General features: G+C 46.6%; 1 protein-coding gene across 1 annotated transcript in view; it reads left to right on the top strand.

Annotated features, from left to right (window-relative positions):
• TRPM8 (transient receptor potential cation channel subfamily M member 8) overlaps nt 1–24728 on the top strand; it is a 53644-nt gene that overhangs the window by 26167 nt on the left and 2749 nt on the right. Inside the window, exons 7-25 of the mRNA XM_017835641.1 lie at nt 1931–2108; nt 2448–2620; nt 3923–4097; nt 5044–5111; nt 7307–7504; nt 8929–9031; nt 9568–9686; nt 10083–10373; nt 10691–10786; nt 11288–11417; nt 12941–13086; nt 13620–13732; nt 14319–14535; nt 17329–17420; nt 18131–18269; nt 19144–19315; nt 19532–19709; nt 22165–22355; nt 24152–24251. Coding sequence (XP_017691130.1) covers nt 1931–2108; nt 2448–2620; nt 3923–4097; nt 5044–5111; nt 7307–7504; nt 8929–9031; nt 9568–9686; nt 10083–10373; nt 10691–10786; nt 11288–11417; nt 12941–13086; nt 13620–13732; nt 14319–14535; nt 17329–17420; nt 18131–18269; nt 19144–19315; nt 19532–19709; nt 22165–22355; nt 24152–24251 — 2879 coding nt within the window. The remainder of the gene's footprint in view (nt 1–1930; nt 2109–2447; nt 2621–3922; nt 4098–5043; nt 5112–7306; nt 7505–8928; nt 9032–9567; nt 9687–10082; nt 10374–10690; nt 10787–11287; nt 11418–12940; nt 13087–13619; nt 13733–14318; nt 14536–17328; nt 17421–18130; nt 18270–19143; nt 19316–19531; nt 19710–22164; nt 22356–24151; nt 24252–24728) is intronic.

Raw genomic sequence — 24728 nt, forward strand, 5'->3', positions numbered from 1 at the left:
CGTTTCAGAGCATACTCTGTTCAAGGCTTTTGTCTCCAAATCCATCCCATCAGCATGTTGGCTGGAATCACATTCCCTGTTTTCATTCCCTACCTAGCAAGGCACCTGCTACTCTTAGAGATTGCAAAGTATTTCTTGTTGATCTCATGCACAGTGGGCAGAACTTCAACCCCAAGGTGACCTAAGAATTGCTGTCAATGATCAGTGAGGGATGGGAAGTTTTATAGCCTGACTGGTGCTTTTTAGGAGAGATGAGTCCTAAAAAATTCTGATCAGAAATCAGATGTCCACAGACCCATAAACAGGTTTCAGGACAGGCTGAGAGAGCTGGGATTGTTCAGCCTGGAGAAGAGAAGGCTCCAGGGAGACCTTGGAACCCCTTTCACGGCCTAAAGGGGCTCCAGGAGAGCTGGAGAGGGACTGGGGACAAGGGCCTGGGGTGACAGTACAAGGGGGGATGGCTTCCCACTGCCAGAGGGCAGGGTTAGATGGGATATTGGGAAGGAATTCCTTCCCTGGCAGGGTGGGGAGGCCCTGGCACAGGTTGCCCAGAGAAGCTGGGGCTGCCCCTGGATCCCTGAAAGTGTCCCAGACCAGGTTGGATGGGGCTTGGAGCAACCTGGGCTAGTGGAAGGTGTCCCTGCCCGTGGCAGGAGGATGGAACAAGATGTGCTTTCAGGTCTCTTCCAACCCAAACTATCCTGGGATTCTATAAAATCTCTGCCCTCAGTAAGTCCTGCTTTCGAGCTCCTTGTTCCTGCTGTGCTGCTCGAACCCTGTAACACCCAGGGACATCACAGTTACTGTGTTTTATGTTCTGGGAGCTGTCAGTCCCCAGAAGGCTTCTCTGAATCCTGGCCGTGGTCAGGAACAGGATCCAGCAGCACCAGGAGATGGCACCGTTGCACTGTGGAGAAGGGAAGTGGCTCACTGAGGGGCTCTGATGAGGTTTGCCTTGGGTGTAGTTTACTGGCTCACCAGTTAAATATACTGGTAGCCTCCACTCTCCTAGGGGGGACCCTCTCCATAAAAACACCCAAAGCTTTATGTGGCTGAAGCTTCTCAGAGCAGAAGCTGAGGGAGGCCCTTAGCTCTCCTGTGTAGGTGCTGCAGCCTGCCAGTCACCCTCTGTGATGTTCTGTTCTGAGCCAAATGCCTTCACTCCTCCTGGAAACCTGTCCTGGAACACAGGCATATGTTCTTTCATTCAAGTTCAGTGTCTCAGGGACTTTTCTTCCTTGAAAAAATCCTTTGGTTTTGCTCTGTAAATACTGGGCAATGTGTACAAGATCCTCCGTGATTCAGGTCTGAGCTGCTCCCTTTCATCCCCCATATGGGCTCTGTAGCCGTGGCTGTTTGCCAATAGTCCATCCCACCAGTGATGAAATTGTGAAGGGGCTCTTGAATAGCAAAGCAAGACAAAGCCAGAGTTCAAGCTGTACTACATGTTTGATACAGTTATGTGTTATAGTTGAAACGCTGCTATGGGTGTGTGTTGTGACAGGGGCACCACACATATGGAGCCTGGAATTTGTAGTTCATTAAATTAAATCAAAACACAACTGTCATTATTATCAGTTCCCTTGCAATGGTGCTTGCACTGATTTGTGATGTAGGCTATAAATAGTATGGTTACAGTTGGAATTGTCATGCTGGTGGTGTGCTCATCCCTGCAGTGTTCCTCTGAACCCCGGGGTCAGTGCTTTTGCCTTCTCTAGAGGAAGGTGGGTTGGGTGCCTGGTTGCAGGGGAAGGATAAAGGTGTTTTGTAGGAGGAAACAAGGATTTCATCCTCACTTCACCTCATCCCTGCTGGCTGTTGGAATGAGGCCGTGCACTAGAGAAGAAAGCACGATCCCCGCTCTGTCCCCAGCCGGGACTGGGATATTGGTTATCCTGCTGTGTTTGTTCTCTCTCTCCTCTCACCCAAGTACATCCGCCTGTCGTGCGACACAGACTCTGAAACACTCTACGACCTCATGACCCAGCACTGGCACCTGAAAACCCCAAACCTCGTCATCTCTGTCACTGGGGGAGCCAAGAACTTCGCACTCAAGCCCCGGATGCGCAAGATATTCAGCAGGTTGATCTACATCGCCCAGTCCAAGGGTAAGGACCTGCTTTTGTGCCCGTGATGGTCGATCGCTGCAGGATAGTGTCGGAGAGGCAGCAGCTCAAAGGGTGAGGAGGAAAGCAGAGCATTCTGTTTGCTTCTGGCTGGCTGGTGCGTTTGGGACACGTGTGACCCCGCGGTTTGGAAGTAACAGGGTTGAGAGTTAGTCGTGGGGTGCCTGGGGTAGCATGAGTCGTGTAACACATCTTTTGCATTTAATTGAAAAACAAGCATCTCCTCTAAGGTCGTGAGAGGGGGTTGGGTGGTTGTGTCTGAAGGCAGGGGGAGCGTGGGCGTTTCCCTGCGTTCCCCCGGGTCACTGGGTGTTGTTGCAGGGGCCTGGATTTTCACCGGTGGCACTCACTACGGGCTGATGAAGTACATTGGGGAGGTGGTCAGAGACAACACCATCAGTCGCAGCTCAGAGGAGAACGTGGTGGCCATTGGCATAGCGGCCTGGGGCATGATTTCCAACCGGGACACCCTCATCCGCGCCGCCGACAGCGACGTAAGGAACGGGGATCGTGGAGCAGTTAAGGTTGGAATAGACCTTTATCAAGTCCAACCACCAGCCCAGCACAACCACTGTGTTCACCACCTAACCGTGTCCCCCCAGGTGCCACGTGGATGGGGTGGTGGGAAAAGAAAGAGGAGGCTTGGCCTCAAAACATCAGGTGCTCTTCCCAGAACAGGAGGAAACTGAAGTGTCCAAGGCAGTCGCACAGCTCAGGCCTGGTGAGGAGAATTTCAGCTGTGCCAGATTTGGCACAGTGTGGAGGTTCAGCAGCCCTAATTCCATGTCTGGTGTTGCATTAGGGAATGACCTCTTCCATAGTTATTCTAGCTCCAGGAAAATCCCTATGCACTCACCCAGAGTGGGGATTCCCACTGGCTTAGACAGGTTGTACCTGCTGCTGCTGTTAAGGATCTTCACTGATGCTGTCATCCAACTTGGCATAGCTCCCCTTGTCTCTTGTCCACTAGACATTACAGAACATGTCTAAAAAACCGTCCCACTAGATAAATAACAGCAGATCAGTTTGTTGAGGGCTCCAAAGATGTTCGAGGGTTGAACTAGATCATCTCAGGAGGGTCTCTTCCAACCTAAAAAATTCTGTGAGGTGTTGAAATGATCTGAGTCTTGGGGATGGTCCTGTGCAGGGCCAGGAGTTGGACTCGATAATCTTTGTGAGTCCCTTCCAATTTGGCATATTCTGTGATTCTGTGAAACTAAGTATGCCACAGATGCAATGTTTTCGGTGGCTGAAGGAAGCATGAATTTAACTGGATCTCTGAAAGGACTAAACTGTTGCAAATAACTTTGACTGTTCTGTTGGCTGAGGTGGAGTTACGGGAGGATCATCACAAATCAGGCAGCTCTTGTAAAGAAAAACTTTCTCTGCAAATATTTATGCTGTGCTCCTGTGCTACTTTTTCTCACTGCCTTCTGCTGCTGTTGGTACTGCCAGTGAGCATGTCCTGAGTCAGGAAATTTGGACTCCCAACTAATGAAGAATAGCTGGTGGCTTGGGGTTCAGCTGTCATGGCTTGTCATAGAATCATACAATGGTTTGGGTTGGAAGGGACTTAAAGCCCATTTTGTTCCATGCCCTACCATGGGCAGAGACACCTTTTGCTCTAAGCCCCATCCAGCCTGGTCTTGGACACTTCAGGGATGGGGCAGCCACAGCTTCTCTGGGCAACCTGTGCCAGGGCCTCCCCACCCTCCCAGCAAGGTGTGTCCTTGTCCTGGGAGGTCTCTGTGTTCCCTGTCCCTGGGTCTCTCTCAACACTGTGCCTGTGCTCCTAGGGGAACTACTTGGCCCACTACATCATGGATGACCTCAAGAGAGACCCGCTGTATTGCCTGGATAACAACCACACCCATCTCCTGCTGGTGGACAACGGCACCCACGGGCACCCGACCACAGAGGCCAAAGTACGGACCCAGCTGGAAAAGTACATTTCGGAGCGGGTTATCCCAGGTTCGTGTGGGGGTCGGGGTGCAGACCTCCTCCTGCTCATCCTTGCATGCTGTGGGGGGGATGCACAGCGATTTCCTGGGAATGACAAAGCGGTGGCAGCATCCTGTGGATGCTGAGCTGGAAGGGATGTGTGTGTGTGTGCTGTGTTGCATCTTGAGCGCTCTCAGGAGCTGCCAGACCTTTTCAGAGCAACACCTTCCCTCATATTGCTTTCTTGATGTCACAACAAATGCTCCATTCCAGCCACACAACCCTTCCCTCACCACCTATTGGAAGCTGACCCTTCTACACACATCCCACCTGGCACTGAGTTCTGGGTAGCTGAAGCACAACTACGCAGGAACTGAAATTAGGCTTTTCCCAAAATGTTTATGTGTGAGGGTGATTGAGCCATCTGCAGCCTGCTCCTAAAGAATTTGTCTTTCACCCCCTTCTTTACCAAAATGAAACAAAAAAAAATCAAAGGCCTTAGCAGGAAATTATTAGTTAAAGAGTTTTATTTTTGGGGGGGGGGTTGTTGTTTGGGGTTGGGGGTTTTTTGGAATGTCTCTCAAACAGTAGCTCCTAGAGTTACGGGATTCTTAGCTTTCCTTTACAACTGAAAATGTTCTTATCACAAGTTCAAGATACAATCCTCTGAGCTCACCTTTCACTGAGACTCAAAATGGTCAAAGCAGTAGGAAAATACAATAAAATCAAGTTTTGGAGGAAAAAATTTTGATTTCTAGCAGGTAAAAGCTTCTATTGGAGAAGTGTGTCTGAAACCAGCTATGCAGAATGTTAGTCAAAACAGGAAAAGCTGTTAGTAACTGTGGCAAAATCAATGTCAAACTAGTTTTTGCATGAACTGCTTGGAAATTCCTTCATTGTACTCAGGAAAAAGAAGTTGTTCTGTATTAATAGATTTAATCCTTGTCCTTCGTTTTACTTTTGGCCTGTTTCACAGAATCTAATTATGGTGGGAAGATTCCAATTGTGTGTTTTGCCCAAGGTGGAGGGAAAGAGACTTTGAAAGTAAGTTTATTTCTTTTACTTATTTCCTGTGAAGAAAGTAAAATTGAATCAGAGTGATATTTATGATTTTTTTTTTGTTTGTTTGAAGAGGTGATCTTGGTACTTTTCTGTTCTCCTGTTAATAATGAAGTTACTCAAACTATTTTGCTTGGCAGGTGTGCTTCCACTTCACTGCTGATGTTAATCAATTAGTCTGAACCACTGTGTGAAATTTCAGTTATCTCAGCCCTTCCTGTACGTTTCCTGGGTGTTCTGGTTCCATTCACATGGATAATTTTTGCTTTCCCACAGATAGGTTGTAGGGGAATATGGATGCAGAGTGTTACTCAGAGGTTCTGAGATGAAATGAAGGATCCATTCAGGTTTTAGGGGAAAGCTGTGCTCAAAAGGATGTGTTGAATGTGTCCATCTTCTTTTAGCTCTAAATTGCTGATGTTTAAAGAGAGGATTTGGCCATCACTGAAGGAACTCACTCTATGTGCCATGGAATTACACATATGTTATAAAGAGACCTCAGGCCCACTGTTAAGCAATGACATGTAACACAGACTTAGTGGCTAGTCAGAATGAGTGAAAGCCTTGTTAAATCAAATGCATCATTCCTAGCAAGAGGTTCCTCTGGAAAGTAACTGGATGATGATTCAGTTAAGTACCTATGCCAGTCTCTTGGCTATTTAATAGAATCACAGTATTATTAAGGTTGGAAAAGACTTCTGAGATCATCAAGTCCAACAATGTAGCACCATTGTGTTCACCACCAAACCACATCCTCACGTGCAGTTTTGAACACTTCCAGGGATGGTGACTCTGCCACTTCCCTAAGCAGCCTGTTCCAGTGCTTGACAACCCTTTCAGTGAAGAATGTGTTCCTAATGTCCAACCTCATCCTCCCCTGGTGCAATGTGAGGCCGTGTCCTCTTGTCCTGAGTTTTATTTCTCAGTGGCCCTAAGTGCACTGAGACACCCGTGCCTGCCTTCTTGCTCATTTGTAGGTGAAGACCTTTTCTGAAGGAGTAAATTGGGTCTGTGATCAGCCCAAATGACACAGCAGGCTCCATGCTGTGGGGGTCTGGCCTAGCCAGGCCTCAAACTTAGCAGTGCTGGCAGGGAAAGGCTCCCTCTTTCTCAGCTTCTTTGAGTGATGACAAGAATCAATTTTAGCAGAGGAGAAATAAAACTGTTCCAAGCTTCTGTTTTAAACTCCCTGTGATGTAAAACATGCACTTTAGCTGAACCCTTCTTTAGAAAACCACTCTGATGTAGTTGGTAAGAAGAAACACCTTGCCTTTGTCACAGACCTGCTCCCCACCTGACAGGAGGAACTTGCCTGTGGTTTTGATGACTATAAGTTGATTATTTTTTTATTTTTTTATTTATTTTTTTTTAATTCTCAGAAAACTGTCTCATCGCTGATGTGTCTTTTCAATGCTTGATGATAAGTTGCATGGACTCCCCTTGTACAGTTTGCTGGCAGACAGTGAGTCTGTTTTCAGTGTAGTGACGCAAATGAAATCAGTGTTTGCTGTTGTGGTCTTTGCAACAGGGGTAAGGGTCCTTCCATCGGGATTTCAACAAGTTTTTTTTTCTTGCTGTTGGTCCATGTACAGCATTGCTGTGTGAGAAATCACGCGAGTGGCTACTTGGAGACTTTCAGTAACATCAGTTCGATGTTCTGTTGGTGCTACAGAAGTAGCGCTCTGTAAACGCTGCTGCACATAAATCCAGAGCTCTTGTTCCCAGCTGTGGTGTTACCTGAGCAGTGCTGTGCCATAACCAGCAGGGACTGGAGCTGGCCAGTGTTATGTGACCTGAATGCCATTTCCACTTGTCAGTTGTCCTGATTTGCCCATCAGCTCAAAAGCTGAGCAACCTGGTCTAGTGGAAGGTGTCCCTGCCCATGGCAGGAGTTGGAACAAGGTGGTCTTCAGGGTCCCTCCCAACTTAAAACATCCTGTGACTCTATGAAAATCTGGCAGATGGTAATGTCTGCCCCTCAGTTTCTGTGGGACTTCTTGCAGCCCTCTGTCATTAGATGGGTGATGTTTTAAAGACTTGTCATTGATAATGTATGAGTGAACAGTAATAAAAATACTCTTCTGGACTGTGGGTTTCTGTTGCTCTCCAGGCTTTCTTACTCAATAGCAGGCTCTAATAACACAGTCATGCTTCGGGTGATCCCCTCTCTGCCTCCCTAGTCCATCAACGTGGCCATCAAGAGTAAGATTCCCTGTGTGGTGGTGGAAGGCTCTGGCCGGATCGCCGATGTCATTGCGAGCTTGGTGGAGGCAGAAGGCACTCCTGCTTCCTCCTGTGTCAAGGAGAGCTTGCTCAGGTTCCTGCCCCGCACCATCTCCAGGCTCTCGGAAGAGGAGACTGAAAGCTGGATCAAGTGGGTGAGTGGGACTGTGGGAGCTGAAAGCGGGAGAAGGGTAGAGGGGTCCGGGGATATCTGGTGATACCTGTGGGATGTGCAGGGCTCCTTGCCATGTTATGTCCACGGGGATTTAAAAAAAAAGGAAAATTCCGAACGCTCTCAGGGATCAGGATACAAGGAGGCCCCAATCTTTTGGAAAGTCAGCACATGTCTAGACCCAGGAGAGCTAAGCCAGATGTTTTGTGACTGTCTGCTCCTGGATGCTTGTGATTCCTCTGAAGCACTGGCTGCTGGATGTGTCTCTTGGCTGATGAGCTGGTTGGTGTTGCAGTTCCAGAATTGCTCAGAGAGAAAGGGTTATTGCTGCTGCTGCACAGACTTTCAAATTGCAGTGATTCTACTTCAGAATTCTGTCATTTCTTCCCTAAGCTCCTTTATTAAGGCATGCAGGAAGAAAGCCATGGGGCAGGAGGCATTTCCCACCAGGAGTGGGATGTTTAGGGCTAGAGGCTTACTGAGGCAGTGTTTCACCACATCTCCACTGTGACTCTGTTAGGTTGATTTACTGGCTCTGTGTACATGGAATGCAGTTGAAGACACAACACTGAATATACACCAAAACATTCTTCTTTTGCCCTTTTTTTGCCTCTTGGACCAGAGGTAGTCACCATTGTGATGCCATGTGTAACTGTTTATTACAAGTGTTTTCTGGAGGCTGGGAAGACTGGAGAAGTGAGGAAAGCACCTGCTGCTTTGGGTTGCTTGGCCCAGTCTCAGGAACCTGTTGTACCTCTGGTTACCTGGCCCTCAGGTGGACTTCTTCTTATGCTTCTGCCCTCCTTAATAGGGACAGAAGAAAGTGCAGCTCCTGAAAAATCTGAGGCTGCTTTCAGCATTGAAACTGCCTTTGAGAAGGAGTTACGTTTTAGGCAGAAAACAATCTCCAGCTATCCCGTTAGAAATTCTTGCTAAAGCACTACTCCAACAGTCAGGAGTGGCCAAGATTCTTTGTTTTCTGTGTGCTAGAATGGAAGTAACTCCATAAAGCTTCATTATGTGAGAAGTTATCTCTGTTTTTGACAAAGCACGAGGAGGTAGAGACTGGTCTCTAACAAATTGTTTGACATTTGTTGAAACTTGTGCTTCACAATCTTCTTTTTTACTTTATAAGTAGCTTCAAATTACTGAGATTATATCTTTTTATTCTGCATAGGGGAATCAGTTATTTGCTGTATGTTCAGAGGATAACTAATCTTGTACTTTGGTGACTTTAAAATAAATCTCATTATCTACTTGTATTTAAATTTTAACTATTGGTGGAAATGAGACTGATGAGAAGCAGCTTTGCCGCAATGTGGTGGGAAATTTCTTTTTGAAATGCTCTAGGAGATCAACTACTAGACAGCCTTGATTGCTTTGAAATGGAACTTTTTCTTTTTGTAGATCAAAGAAGTCCTTGAGAACCCTCATTTACTGACAGTGATCAAAATAGAAGAAGCTGGAGATGAAATTGTGAGCAATGCCATTTCCTTTGCTCTGTACAAAGGCAAGTAATTGTTTTTCCTGGTTGGAGTTTGTTTGGGTTTTTAAAATAAATGGGAAAAGATGGTTATTTATTTTCTAGAACAGTTTTCCTTAGAGCAGTGCCATCTCTCTACGCTCCTGCCACAGGGTAGAGCTTGTCTTCATCTGGAGTGGTGTGGGCAGGCTACAGCAACATTGTGGGATCTGTTAGTGTGGGTGAGATCCAAGCCAGGTAATTGGGAAGGGATTTAGGAAAGCTCTGGAGATGCTGGTAGGGCCCCATTGGGAATCCTTTTGCAGGACACTGAGGAGCCTGAAGGAGACTCCTTGTGTCCTGCACGACACTTGTGTTGATTTTGGTTACGAGTGTTCCTGGCAGCTCTTCTGTGGCTTGTGTTGGACCATATGTATGTCTCTGAGCCTCCAGCATCCTCTGAAAGCTTTTCAGGAAGATGGGAAAGACACTTGGAAGGAGTCCTGTCAGTTGGCATGAGAAGCAGAGATAATCATGCCAGGAAGCATTCTGATCTTTACCTAGAGGTTGTTCCCCCTCTGCAGCTTTCAGCACCAACGAACACGACAGGGATAACTGGAATGGGCAGCTGAAGCTGCTGCTGGAGTGGAACCAGCTGGACCTGGCCAGCGATGAGATCTTCACCAATGACCGGAACTGGGAGGTACAAACCCCTCCTGTGTGAGTACAGGGAGTGGGACAGGGGGCTGTGGGAAGAGGGGCATCCCAAGGCTGCCGGAGCTCAAGGAGCGTTTGGACAACGCTCTCAGGTGCAGCATGGGATTCTTAGGGTGTCCTGGACAGAGCTAAGGGTTGGACTCAATCCTCGAGGGTCCCTTCCAGCTCAGGATATCCTATTCTATGGATTCTATGATGCTATGGTCACTGTTTACAAAGGTGATCTGCCTATGCCAAAAGTGCTCTGGGCCATCCAACAAAGGCAATTCCATGTAGAAAAAAGCTGGTTCTGGTGAAAAGGTGAGTAAACCACGTGCCAGGCCTTAGGTGAGCTTTACATGGCTCACATGCTCCCTAATATTGCTTTCCCATTTCCTCCTAGTCTGCTGACCTACAGGACGTGATGTTCACAGCCCTAGTGAAGGACAGGCCCAAATTTGTGCGGCTGTTCCTGGAAAACGGCTTGAATCTGCGGAAGTTCCTCACCACAGAGGTCCTGAGAGAGCTGTACACCAACAACTTCAGCAGCCTGGTGTTCAAGAACCTGCAGATCGCCAAGAACTCCTACAACGATGCCCTCCTCACCTTCGTGTGGAAGATGGTTGAGGACTTCCGAAGAGGGGTCAAGAGGGATTACAAAAACAGCAAGGATGAGATGGAGATACACCTCTCGGTAAGTGGTGGATCCCACTGGGAATGAGGTTATCTCAACCTCAATTGGTTAATGCAGGAAGTGACTTTGACTCAAATGTCCTTTAATGCCACCTTTGGGAAAACAGGGAGACTGATTTAAGGCTTTATTATAAATACCAAATATAACCTAACTCACAGCAGTGTGTGACAAGTGGCAGAGAGCTGAGAGAGAGGGTCGATGGGCTGGTTGTAAAAGGAAGACAATGTGAAAACAAGAGTGGCAGGCTTGTTGGGTTTGTTCCAGTTGAGAACAGTTTGGTGAGCTTAGGTCTGAGGGACTGTTGCTCTCTCTTTCAGGAGGAGTGTCCTATCACAAGGCACCCACTACAAGCTCTGTTTATTTGGTCAGTCCTTCAGAACAAGAAAGAGTTGTCTAAAGTCATTTGGGAGCAAGTAAGTTGAATTCTCCTGTATTCCTTACAGTAGGGTTCTCTGTCTTTGGTTTATAGGCCTCTGAAGGCTCTGGATCCGTCTTCAGACACAAAACCAGAAGACATAATTGCTAGGTGACTCTAAGTTGGTTGAATGTTGCCCATTTTGAGTTTGGTGTGGTCATTTCTTAGGGTCATGTGTGAGTCAGCAGGCCAAGCCAGTTGTATGTCCTCATCTTGCTCAAGCTTGGATGCCGAGTTCCCACCCATTCCATAACATGGGTGGGTTCTGGTTCCAGGTGTTTGATTGAAATCCATTTCTAATTTGGATTAGACAGGATATTTAATGATCACAGAATCACAGACCACCTGGTCTAGTGGAAGGTGACCCTGCCCATGGCAGGGGGTTGGGATGAGATGGTCATTAAGGTCCTTTCCAACCCAAACCACTCTGGTCCTATGGTTCTATGACCATGTTTTCTTCACAGAGGGATTTGCATGATTTGACTCTCTCTCTCCACAGACCAGAGGCTGCACTTTGGCAGCCCTTGGGGCCAGCAAGCTCCTGAAAAGCTTGGCCAAGGTGAAGAATGATATAAATGCTGCTGGTGAGTCTGAGGAACTCGCTAATGAGTATGAGACAAGAGCAGTGGGTAAGTGCCTTCTGTCTAAGTTCTTTAGAAATTTAGTAGGAGGGGTCAGAGATCAGGGAATTGAAAACTAGATATCCAACATTAAATATTTTTCTTTAGTGTCAACATGTGTTTCTGCTGCTTGGAAATCGCTTCTACACCGTCTGTTCTCAGTAGAAACTGTGTGTCCTGTCTGAACAGCTTGCCTCCAAAAGTGGGTGTTGAGGGGTGGGTTTTTTTGGGGTAGAGAATTTCTTTTGTGGGGTAATAAAAGCTGCTTTACTCTAATGGCAAGGCTGAAGATGGGTGCCCACAAACAGGGGGGAGAATATGGAGAAAGAGAAGCTTTCCACATGAGCACTGGTGTAATATTCAGGTTGGGAAAAGCCACCCTTCAAATTTGCAGAAGCACTTTTGGGGGGTGAGAATAAATTGCAGGTAAATAGTATATTGGATTCCTAAATTCTGAACTGCAAAATCTTATCCCTTCCTTATTCCAAGATGACAGGATCCTGTGGAGCAGGATCTTGGCTCCTAAACCTGGGGGGAGATACAACATAGTGTTGCCTCTGGGGCTTGATTAGGCGTTATGGCCTTGTTGTCTTGCCTGGTGCAGAAAATGGTGTGTCACCACCCTGAGTCAGAGCAGGGGACAGGTAAAGGGGGTGATAGGAAGTAGCTGAGTAGGAAAAATAGGAAGGTTGAATAGGAGACCATAGAAATGTTGCTGGAAGAGCTTCTGGAGGCCTCCAGTCCAACCTTCTCATTGAGGTGGTGGTACCACAGGACTAGATCAGTTCAGTCATGGCCTTGTTTAGCCACATCTTGAAAGTCTCCAAGGATGGATATTGTTTTATGGCACTAGGTGGACATGGTTTGTTCGTGGGCTTGGCAGTGTTGGGCTAACGATTGGAGTCAATGATCTCAGAGGTCTTTTCCAGCCTAAATGGTTCTGTGATTCTATAAGGAGTGGCACAAGGCATAACTGAAAATATTTTGCTCATTACTAGAAAGTATCTCCTACTCCTCAGGGCAAAACCTGCTTAAATAGACTTTCTTGCAAGTATCTACGTCCCTCAGGTCTGATTTAACAAGACACTGAGGAGTGAACGGGCGAACAAAGCATTTCCCAGTGAAAAAGTATCGGATTCTGACCTTTTCCAGCCCTTAATATGGGAGTGACTGTAATTCATTAGATCAGTGCCAAATGGAATTTAAGAAAAGAAGATGAAAAAGGTAGACATACCAAGTCATTTAAGGAGAAGGTTGTATTTTTTACTTTATTTTTTTAGTGCAGATTTCAACCTAATGCTGTCTCTTGTGTGAGCTAATTTAGTGTTACAGTTTTCCATCCACACGAGTTCTAAACATGTGCAAGTGGGGTTGTAAAGCAATGCACACGTCATTCTACAGTGGTGAAAATGTGAAAGGAGTTCTTGTGTCTGCACGCTCTGATGCTACAAATGTTATACTGAAGACAATTGCACCCAAGTTGGTGGGAAATGGAAGCTGGATCTCAGTGTGGGGCTGCCTCTTCCCTGCAGAGCTGTTCACCGAGTGCTACAGCAGCGACGAAGATCTGGCTGAGCAGCTGCTGACTTATTCCTGTGAAGCCTGGGGAGAGAGTAACTGTCTGGAACTGGCAGTGGAAGCCAGAGACCAGCAGTTCATTGCCCAGCCAGGTGTGCAGGTAATGGCAGTGCACAGGAGGTGCTCAGGTGGCTGTAACTCCTGGGACCTGACTGTGGGTGTGGCTCCTCCTGTAGAAATAGGAGGCGGCTGATTTACCCACAAGTGCTAAGTCAGGAGGGAAGAATCTTGGTTTAAAGTTGTAAATCCTAATGAGCTGAAGGGTAGAGAGTGCCTGAAGTGATTTCTGCCTTGGCACAGCTCTGTGTGTGCGCAGTGTGGATTTAATGCCTGGTGTGGATGGGCATTACATAAAAGGTCATGATTTATATGTGTCTTATCAATCAGGTCCAGTCCTGCTCTCAGCCTCGCTTTTAACTCCTCATCACAGAGATGGAGAATGGCTGGACTAAGGACCCGGCACATGGTTACTGATGCAGATAACTTTCTTTAGTGTTGAAACAGAAATCTCAAGTATTTTGATGAAAACTCAAAGTTTGGGTTTTTTTTCCTAAATCAAATGTTTTTTAATAGCACTTCTAGGTTGTTTTGTTGCTGTGAAAACTAATGAGAATGTTTTCTTCTTCCCTGCAGAATTTCCTTTCCAAGCAGTGGTATGGAGAGATTTCAAGAGACACTAAGAACTGGAAGATCATACTGTGCCTGTTCTTTTTTCCTTTAATAGGCTGTGGTTTCATCTCATTCAGGTAATTAACTGGCTTCTCATTAGCAGAAAGCAAGCAAGTCAATTAATTGTAGAATCCTAGGGCAGTTCAGGCTGGAAGGAGATCACCCAGTCCAACCCTGTGCTCAAACTGGGTCAGCTGGAACAGGTTTGCCCAGGACTGTGTCCAATTGGGTTTTGAGTATCTGCAGGGTCAGAGACTCCACAGCCCCCCGAAAAACCTGTTATAGTGTTCAGTCAGTCTCAAAGATATTAAAAGCCTGAATGAGCTTTTAACAGCTTGTCTTCATTCTGATCTTGGAGTTAAGACTGCAAAATCCCAGACTGGTTTGGATGGGAAGGGACCTTAAAGCCCATCTCGTTTCACCTCCTGCCATGGGCAGGGACACCTTCCACTAGCCCAGGTTGCTCCAAGGCCCTCCAGCCTGACCTGGAAGATGTACCAGTTTCCTGGAGTGCCTGAGGTCAGTGGATGCAGGATGGCTTCACCTCTAAAGTAACATCCCACGCTAGACTTAGCACCTTTCTCATTTTGGCTTTGAAGAACACAAGTGTTCCCAGGCATAAAAGCTGTGCTTTGAGACCTTTTCCCCCTTTTAATCCCTCAGAAAAAAGCCTGTGGAGAGGAGTAAGAAACTCTTCTTGTATTACGTGTCTTTCTTCACCTCCCCCTTCGTGGTCTTCTCCTGGAATGTCATCTTCTACATCGCTTTCCTGTTGCTCTTCGCCTACGTGTTGCTTATGGATTTCCAGAAGGAACCCACTGCCCTGGAGATCATCCTTTACGTGCTGGTCTTCATTCTGCTTTGTGATGAAGTGAGACAAGTAGGCAGCGCTTGCAACCCAAGTGTTCAGTGTTAGAGCCAAGGCCTGTGGTTTTCCCCCTCCGAGTAGTGTAAGGCAGCACAGGCTGGTGCTCAGGGGCAGAGGGATTCCTGGGGGGTGTGGGGGGGTGTTCAGGCAGCTCAAGGCTCAATGAATATTTTTTTTTCCTCTGATATTTAATTTCTACTTGTGCCCCAGTAGCTGCAGTGTCCATGCACTGCAGAGGAGTGTGTGGATAAGCTGATGCCCGTGCAGATATTTCTCAGGAGTGCTTGGCTTGCAAAGCAGTTGAGAATAAAGGGTTAGATTTACCACATTTATCCGGGTGCATACCTCTAGATCAAGTGATCCCAGCTTCCCTTCTCCACATCCCACCCCTTTGCATATTTCTGTTTAGCTTTTAATCATCTGTACAGTTATTACTAGTTTGATGTAGGACCAGATTAGCTGTGGTATGGGAACAGCATGCAGGACAGCCTTTATAGCCAGCCACATACTGGTATCTTCTCAATTCATATGTAAGGGGACACATGACATGGTTGGGGTTTGGGCAAGCTTGTCTCTGCCAGTCAGCGTTCAGAGCAGTGGGAACATGCAGGGGAAATCAGAAGAGCAGTGGGTGGGTGTGTGGTTTGGTGCAGTGCTGTTTTCTGACTCCTGTAAGGCACGAGTGTCTGTGGGTGATCTGCTGGATCCTCCCACCCTGCAATAACACTTTTTACATGGGCTCAGATGACGTTTCTGATGTTGATGTTATTGCGGTCTTTTCCCTTTTTAATAGTTAAGGTGGAACCTTGTTTGTGTCAAGTTTACTTGCTAAGGAAAGTGGGGGAGAAGTACAAGACTCTTTTGCAATGAAAACACTAATGGAGTGTTTGTTTCTGCTGATTTAGGTTCTGGTGTCTCTGGACCTGTCTTTGCACTTCCTGTGTGTACCCAGCAAAAGTCCTGGGGAAATACCTTAGGGATAGAAACCTTAAATTCCTACCAGTGTCCCTTTTTCTTGCCACCCTGAGCAGGTAGAACAGCTGCAGATCTCAGTAATCCTGTTAGTAACTGGTGGCCAATTTGGCTGTGGGAGTGGAAGCAGCTAAAACAGACTTTGGTGAAGGTTTAGTTATCTCAAACCAGTGTCCTGACTTCAAAGCTGTTCTACCAAGGAGCAGAACACAGAGAAGTGTTTCAATCCTCTGAGCTTCTCAGGGAAATTTCTTCCTGGCTTCCTCCAAGATACATTGTGTGTGGATTAATCTAACTCTGCATCAAAATAGTATCTGTGTCCTTAATATTTAAAAGAAAAAAAACAGCTAGGGATGTGCCAAATTTTGTTTTCACATCCAAGGAAAAGTAAGAGTAATGTTGGCTGGGTTCCCACTGTAGCTGCTGCAGTTGGATAACCAGTTTTGGGGAGAAATCAGCCCTCTGGTCGGAGAGTGAGGTGGCTGTGGAAGTGACAGCTACTAGACATGGTTCCAGACTTAAAGCAGGAGAACTGAACCGTGTGTGAACCGTGAGCCACTGGCTCAGCCCTGTTTTCAGTTCTGCTGGTCCCAGAGATGAGTAACTGGCTGGAGCTGCTCTCTCATGTCCCGTTTAGAGCTGTCACGGCCATAGTGAGATCGGAGGGGCCTTTTCCCTGCTGTGCCTGTAGCCACATGGATTTAGCCTCCAGCCAGGTGAGTGGGTAGACTGGTGGGGTGTGCAGGAAAGCTCCATTTTCTCAGACAGAGGAGGAGTCTGGGCAGAACCTCCGTGCATGTGAAGCCCCAGCAGTGGGAACTGCTTGGAATTTGAGGACTGACCTGCACCGCAGTCTCGGTTGTTCTGTTTGATTTAGGGAGTTACTGGGCAGAGACAACCTGATGTCACGGGTGTGAGACGTGCTGTCCCCACTCAGTGCTCAGCCTTTGGTGCCTTAAGTAGTAAGAAAGGGCTGTGTGTTCCCTGAGATGCTGAAATACTGCCTGGCATGAATTTCGAAGGTATTTCCTGAGCCTGGCACCCTGGCAGCTGCCACCCTGTCCATTTTAGCTGTGCATCCCATCACGTGAAGGAAATGCAATTGGAATAGTAAAGTGGGGCTTTCTACTTACTGCTTCTTTTCCACCTCGGAGAACACTCCCCTTGATCTCTGTGTCCCATAATGGTACTGAGAGCAGAATCACTTTCCTTGGATATGCCAGTTAGATTCACTGACCAGTACTCTCAAACTTTGATCATTTCAATAAAAATTAAAAGGAATTATGATCAGGGACACAGTTTATTTCTATAGGCCTGGTAGAGCTTTTTCCTGATTAAACTTCTTTCCTCATGAGTCATCTCTGAACTGATTCAGGACGTTGGTTCTTGCAGAAACTTTGGATCCAGGCTGCAGTGCCAGTTAGTCTGGGAATGAGCAGAGATTCTCACTAGACTTGCAAGTCAAAAATGGAGAGTCAGGTCATGAAAGGAATAAATTCATTCTGCATCTTTGATCTAAAGCATGTGCATGTAACCAGGGACAGGTTCCTGAATGACCTCTGTGAAAGAAGAGAAGCCAGAATTCATCAGCTACCCTTAAGTGACCCCCCCTGTGTCCCCCCAGTGTTTCATTGCTCTTAATGGGTCACACCCAGATTCTGAAAACAGGTGGTCAGTAATTTCTGGCATTGCTGGATATATTAAACCCCCTCTTACTGGGGAAATTAAAAGCAATCTGAACTCTGGTGCACCTATTGTGTGACCAAATAAAAAAAAATTGGGCAAGGAAATTGTGTTGTTTGGGGGTTACTTTCTGTTCTTTTTCCTTCCCAGTGGTACATGAATGGCAGTAAGTATTTCTCAGATCTGTGGAATGTTATGGATACACTGGCAATCTTCTACTTCATAGCAGGGATTGTGTTCAGGTGAGTGGTACCTTTTCTTGTGGCTGTGTTACGGCTTTGCTTCCTTTGTGGGTTTTGACTACGTGCAATGAGATTTTGGGGAACAATGTGTTTGTGAAACTCCCTGTTCTTTATGAAGGCCCCAAATACTGCAAAGTCTTAACTCAAAAAAAAAAAAAAAAAAGTCAGGAGATCTTTGGAACTTTCCCTGGCTTCTGTTTCTGACTACTTAGTCTGGCAGTCTGGACTTTGAGCTTCAGTGTGCTGTATTTAAGGGGACTGTGACTGTCCCTCCAACAGTCTAAGAGTGTTGTTATCTCCCAGAAACTGTCTTACATGATGGGATGAGTTAACAACCATGGCAAAGAAATGATGCAAACACTTTTTCCAGGCTAATTGTTCATTCAGCTGTAGGTTATTGCTGGTACCTCAGTGCAGCAGAGGGGTCGTTGCACTGTGGTGGTTTTGGAGGGCTGTGGGAGTAGCTAAAGGTACACATTTCTTTGCTGTTACCAGTTTTGAATGTAAGAGGAGCTGCAGGGATGATTCAGGGAAGGCTGGAAGGTTGTAAGCAAGGTGTGCGTTAAACACTTCTGTCGTCATATGGGAGAGAGCTCTGCTTTCCAATTAACTCACTTTTCGCTCCATTTCAATGTTTCCCTGTGTTTCTACCTGATTTCTGCATGTTTCACCCAACACTTGTCTTCATTTTCTTTTACTGTCTCCGTCAGGCTTCACTCTGATGAAAGCTCTTGGTATTCCGGGAGAGTCATTTTCTGTTTGGACTACATAGTTTTTACTCTGAGGCTGATCCATATTTTCACAGTTAGCAGGAATCTAGGACCCAAAATTATTATGCTGCAGAGGATGGTAAGATTCTGGCAGCTATTCAAGAGAGTCTAAATAAATGATGCAACACCTTTCATTTTGCTTTTTTTTCCCCCCTCAAGAGTGAAATCACCGTGTTCTGGTGATGGCAGCAAATTAGCTCTGCTGAACAGGATGTATTGAGGTTTAAATGGGATGTAATTAAGAGCAGGGCTTTTTTCTGTACCAAGGGAAAGAATAAGGATCAGGCTGAAGAACAGAAGAGGAGATTTTGTTCCTGGTAGCTTCCATGTCTCGGATGTTTCAGTGGTGTGTCCCATCACTCCTGTTGCCCACATGGGTGTTCCCCAAACTAGACAGTGATGCTGAATGGTACAGGAAGAGGATTTTGGTCTTCCACTGCATCCATCACACAAGTGCCTGGAGAAGAGGGTGGTGAGGAGTCTCGTAAGAAGGATGCTTGGGGCTAGTGGGAGGGCAGATCTGGAGGTGGATCTGTAGTAACTGGGGAAACTCAACTGGATTATTACCAGCCTTCAGTTCTCTGTGCATTGTTAAGAGCTAGAAATTCAAGAAACTGTTAGCCAGGGTGTATGGGCTATAAATGCTGGTTTAAGCCATCCAGAGGGGCGTTTCCAGGAAGAGTGGCTGCTTTCACCTGACATGGGGCTCCAGAGGCTGCAGCCACAGCCCTTATATGTGATTCTGGCTCTTGTGGAGCCTGTCTGGTGCCGGGGGATATCCTGTATTTGAAAACATGCCGTGCCTTTATGGTTTGCTATCCATTTTTTGAAGTTCCCTGAGTGGGGATGGTCAGTTATTTGTGGCTGTGTGTTGGTGAAAGTGGGAGCAAAAAGCCACGTGTGGCTTGGAACAGATGTGTGGTGGGGCAGTGATGCTTGTTGTCCTTTTTCAGATGATAGACGTCTTCTTCTTCCTCTTCCTCTTTGCTGTGTGGATGGTGGCCTTTGGAGTGGCCAGGCAAGGCATCCTGAGGAAGAACGAGCACCGCTGGGAGTGGATCTTCCGATCGGTCATCTACGAGCCCTACCTGGCCATGTTTGGCCAGTACCCTGATGATGTGGATGGTAATTATCCCCTGGGGGGGTCTCTGCTGGGTGGGTGGAAGACTCTGTCCTTCCAGAGGTTGTCCAGGCCTGTGTTGATCTGCATGTTGACCCTTTGCCTCCAGGTCTGATGGGAAGGCAGGGAGGGAAGAGGCCACGCTAATTGTGGTCAGAGCAGAGCCCAGCAGAAAGAGGAGGAGGGCACTCACAGTTTGCTCTCCCCTCTCACCCTCTGAGGTACCACCTACAACTTTGACCGCTGCACCTTTTCTGGGAATGAGTCCAAGCCTCTGTGTGTGGAGCTGGATGCCAACAACCAGCCCCGCTTTCCCGAGTGGATCACCATTCCCCTTGTCTGCATTTACATGCTCTCAACCAACATCCTCCTCGTGAACCTGCTCGTGGCCATGTTCGGGTACGTAATAAAGGAGCAATGGCTTCCTTGGGATCTCTGGACAGTGTATCTCTGGGAGAGGGAATGGAGTCCTGGAAAACAGTAGGAAACCAGCCCTTGGGCTCTGCATTTCTCACAGCAGCCTGATGGAAGCTGGTGCAGTGTCCTGGGGAGGGATTGCTGCCTGTCCTGTGCACAGTGGCTTGGTACAAACCCCTGTGGTTCACACAGGGGGTGATACCTGGGTCAGTGCCTTACCAAGTGTGAGTTTCTGCTCAGCTGACCTTGCTAGACTGAATAAATGAGTTATCATCATCTTTTTAGGACCCTGGTTTTATTAATCAGAACTGCTGTGTGGTGAGCATGGGCCTGTTACTGCTCTGGTGGGCCTGCTCTTTATTGTTCAGACTTACACCACAGGCAGTGGGCCCCCTCCCCTTGGGATGTGCAAAAGGACTTTGTCTTGAAAAGGGCCATCACCTCTAGACTGGCAAGAGCAGGGAACATTTGCCTCAGCTTCTTCCAGAAGTCTTTGTTGTTTCCACTGCAGGCTCTGACACAGGGTTGAGTTAATCATGGGAAGTCCTTCATTTCAGACCTGGGGAGTGTGTGGCCCTCTGGTTTCACTTGAGCATGTAGTTGGATTGGTGCTGTGGTTCTGTTCCACTTCCCAGCCCTGCTCCTTTTCTGCTTTACACTCCCTTACAACATAACTAAAGCATCACAACCCTGGGCATCATTCTCGAGGACCACTAGGTTTATTTTCGTGTTCTGATGGTACCTTGGCAGTGACAATCTTGGCAGGGATTTGCTTTGGCAAAAAGAGTATTTACAGGAGCTGCTGAGGACTCTTGGTGTTCCTCAAGAGGATCTCCTTTCTGAATGACACTGCCAATGTTTCCTGGCCTGGGATGAGATGTGTGAGTGTGGTGAGTTGAGAACACCCCAGCTTTAGGATCTATGCTCCCCTCAGCAATGAACCTTTCTGCCCAGGTTGAGCTGGACTCTAAAGACAGTCAGAAATGTGATTTTTGGCAATGCAGCCGGGACCAGTGTAGCACATCTATGTGTTTTCCTAACCTGCAAGGACCTGGTGACAGACAACAGTGCTTATGCTCCTTAGAAAGGGTGAAGCCACTCACATTAATAAAGTCTAGCAGTAATCCAGGTCTACCTTAGAAACCTTTGATATTTGTTAGAACACTCACTTTAAGAGCACCTAGTGGTAAATGCTCTACTTTATACTGTTATGCCAGTAAAAAAAAAAACCCTAGTTTTTGCCAGTTGTATTTATCTTCTAAACCAAAAGAGAATTTCCAGCAGGGAAGGTTTTGACTTCTCTCAGGAAAGGTCCATTGGGATCTCAGCACAGACATTTTGAGAGCATTCATCTGCCACTTAATGTCACACTGAAAGGTCAGGCAGCCTGTGAGCTGTTTGTTCCCATGGTTGTTGCTTTGCTGGGATCATACAGTGCTTAGTGCAGTAGGTTTGATCCATTCCTGGAGTGTCTGTAGTGCCTCTACTAAAAATCTCAGGACCTTTTCATTTTTTGGTAAATGTTCTCTTTTTAGTCCTTTTTTTTTCTTTTTTTCCCCAACAGCTTAGCTGATGAATTAATGAGACACAGTATCTTGTGAGGAAGCATCCTGTTCTCATGTGTCTAGGCTGGAAGAAAATTGCCTAAAGCTGAGATAGTAAAAGTACATGGAGTATTTTTTCCCTTATCCTATTTTTCCCAGTTTATTTGTAACTTCAGGGTTTTTCCTTCTCCTGTCTTAGTTCCTCACATTTGCAAGTTTCTCTCTAAAAAGGAAAAATGAAGTAAATAACCTCCTAGTCAGTAAAAATTACCAGCTCCAGGATGACTGGGGCCCCCAGCAGAAGAATGTGGAGCTGCTGAAGCAAGTTCAGAGGAGGCCATGGAGATGCTCCAAGAGCTGGAGCCCCTCTGCTCTGCAGGCAGGCTGGGAGAGCTGGGGGATTCCCCTGGAGAAGAGAAGGCTCCAGGGAGAGCTGAGAGCCCTTTCCAGGGCCTAAAGGGGCTCCAGGAAAGCTGGAGAGGGACTGGGGACAAGGGATGGAGGGACAGGACAAGGGGGAATGGCTTCCCAGTGCCAGAGGGCAGGGTTAGATGGGATAGTGGGAAGGAATTGTTGGCTGTGAGGGTGGGGAGGCCCTGGCACAGGTTGCCCAGAGAAGCTGTGGCTGCCCCATCCCTGGATCCCTGGAAGTGTCCAAAGTCAGGTTGGACAGGGCTTGGAGCAACCTGGGCTAGTGGAAGGTGTCCCTGCCCATGGCAGGGGGTGGCACTGGATGAGCTTTCAGGTCCCTCCCAACCCAAACCAGTCTGAGATTCTGTGGCTTTATAAAACCCTGCCCTGGTGCAGCACAGACGTGCTGTATTCCTTGGCTCTGATGGGGCTCTTTGAATATCTAATCCTGGGGGTATTTTCTCTCTTTCTTCACCCATTAGTTACACAGTTGGATCAGTGCAAGAGAACAACGACCAGGTGTGGAAGTTCCAGCGTTACTTCCTGGTCCAGGAATACTGCAGTCGCCTGACTATCCCCTTCCCTTTCGTCATCTTTGCCTACATGTTCATGGTGATGAGGAAATGTTTCAAGTGCTGCTGTAAGAAGGAAAGCAAAGAGCCATCCATTTGTTGTGAGTTGGATTTGTCCTTATTGCCCAGAAGTCATCTCTGTGGCAGGTGCATTGCAGTTCCTCCTTGGCATTGTGTGCCTAATCCAGGCAGTTGGTTGTTTGCTGGGAAATTTCCAAGGGCACTGTAGACCTTGGTGGAACTGGTTGTGCCGGAAGGGAGAAGCAGCTCATTCATGTTGTCTGTCATAAGCAAACCCACTGTGTTGCTGAAAATCTCTTGGGTAAGATTCAAATCTTCAAGTCAGAGTTATCCAGTGCTTTCTTGTCCAAGCCATTTCGAGGTAGAATTACCTCCTGTGTAAATCAATGAAGACTTCAGATTCATCCTATCAGTTTAGGGCTGCCTGTGCTGCTTTCCAGCTCTGCAGGGTTGTGGTTTTGTGTTTCTTTTAATTTGTTCTGTTTGCTAGAGAGTGACAGAAAGAGAATAAAGAGTTTCCTGGCCCTCTGGATGTGGCCAAATGGGCAAAGGACCTAAAAAATGTGGCGAGTCAGTCCTTTAGCTATTTCTCCCTCATTTCCTCTGTCAGAGACACAGATAGGAATTGTTTTAACAAGCTTTTTCCCCCAAGAAATGGAATGTTTTCTTTTTTCTTCATAAGTGCCATTCAGAAGCAACTGGGAGAGGATAAGTTGAATTAATTGACAGGCTTATTCCCACCCATCAGCAACCTGCCTGTTCCCTGCAGCACAGGCTGGATTTGTTATTAGTTTAGGAGGAAGAGCCTGCTTTGGGATATGAAGTTCCTTAGCACTGACTAAATCATTTTGGCTGCCCAAATCACTGGATGGTTTCCTTGCAGGGGAGGTTGTTTGATGGCAGATATTTCTGCTCAAAGGATGCACAGTTGATGTTGCAGTTCTGAAAGCAAACGGAAGAGTTAATTAGAGCCAGAATGTCATTGGGGTTTTGCTGATGACAGGAGCTGAAACCTGCACGGAGAGAGCACATTAATGTCTAGGCTGCTGCCAAATCCTGCCTTCCCCACTTAACTCTTATGGAAATGGTTGAGATTTGGGTGTTTGAATGCTTGTCAGTATCTGGGAGAACAACTAAGGGCTGGGTGAGGTTGGAGGAAATGAAACTTCAGCCATTTTCCAGCTCTGGACTTCTTTTGTCTCAGTTAATTTTATTTTTGTATTAAAACCCACGTGGTTTGTGCTGTCCAAATGGAATAGGACTAAATGCTGGAGTGTTATCCTGGAGGGCTTTGCTGCCTCCAAGTGGGTTGCTCTGTGTCACTGTTGAATTTACAGCATAACCCGGAAACGCTTTTTAGAGAAGACAGTGCTTCATCTTTTTGAAATATGAAAAGTTCAATGAAAAGTCATGATTCTTAACATATTTCGCTCTTAACATTCCAATTGGGATAGTGTGGAAACAAATGGAAAGCTCAAATCCACATAGGAAGCTTCTGGAATGTCCTATACCTGTTAAAGGAGCGGTACCTGTGTTAACTAAGACTCCAAAAAAATCCAGAAAGACTTTTGGAGCTTGTAAGTGTGGTGGTTTTCTTTTTTTTTTTTTCTTTTTTTTGGTTTGTTTTTGGTGTTTTGTTTTGTTGTTTTTGTTTGTTTGGTTTTTGTTTTTTGTTTAAACTCCATATTTCTTCTTTTTAGCCAACTCTGGTTGCCAGGAGTGAACAGGAGGGGAAGAGGGAAGTGGGGCTGTGATTGCTCAGGATGTGGAGAAAGGGAATCATCGACCTCTGAGTGCAAGCACTGACCCAGCCTTTTTGCATCTTAGCATCAGAGAGACAAATTTACCTTTTTTTTTTTCCTAATACATTTCTCAGGCTCAAGAAATGAGGACAATGAAATTCTGGCATGGGAAGCTGTCATGAAGGAGAATTACCTTGTCAAAATCAATACCAAAGCAAATGATTCATCAGAAGAGTACGTCTGCCCTTCTTTGTCTTCCTTCTCTTAATTCTGTTGAATATTTCTAGTGAAGGCAAGTTTTCAGCAGCTCTAAATGTTTACAGACTAATGAGTAAGTAAATAAACTCAGTGTAAATGTGCTTTTTATTTTTAATTTTTGAGGTGAAATGGTGGCTTTTTTTATGTGCTGCAGAGAAGAGAATGTCTTCCTGTGGTGTTTTGAGATCTCGTGGAAAGCAGTGCTATTGCTGACTATTCTTGTAACATTAGAAGTTCAGGTTGGTTATTAGGAAGAATTTCTTCACTGAAAGGGTTGTCCAGCCCTGGCACAGCTGCCCAGAGCACTGGTGGAGTCCCCATCCCTGGGGGGATGTGAAAGCCATGTGGATGTGGCACTTAGGGACATGGTCTGATGGTGGCCTTGGCAGTGCTGGGTTAAGGATTGAACTCTATGATCTTTTCCAAGCTAAATAATTCTGTGATACAGTTAGC

This window comes from Lepidothrix coronata, unplaced genomic scaffold (genome assembly GCF_001604755.1).
Source record: "Lepidothrix coronata isolate B3197 unplaced genomic scaffold, Lepidothrix_coronata-1.0 Scaffold261, whole genome shotgun sequence".
NCBI classification, from domain to species: Eukaryota; Metazoa; Chordata; class Aves; order Passeriformes; family Pipridae; genus Lepidothrix; species Lepidothrix coronata.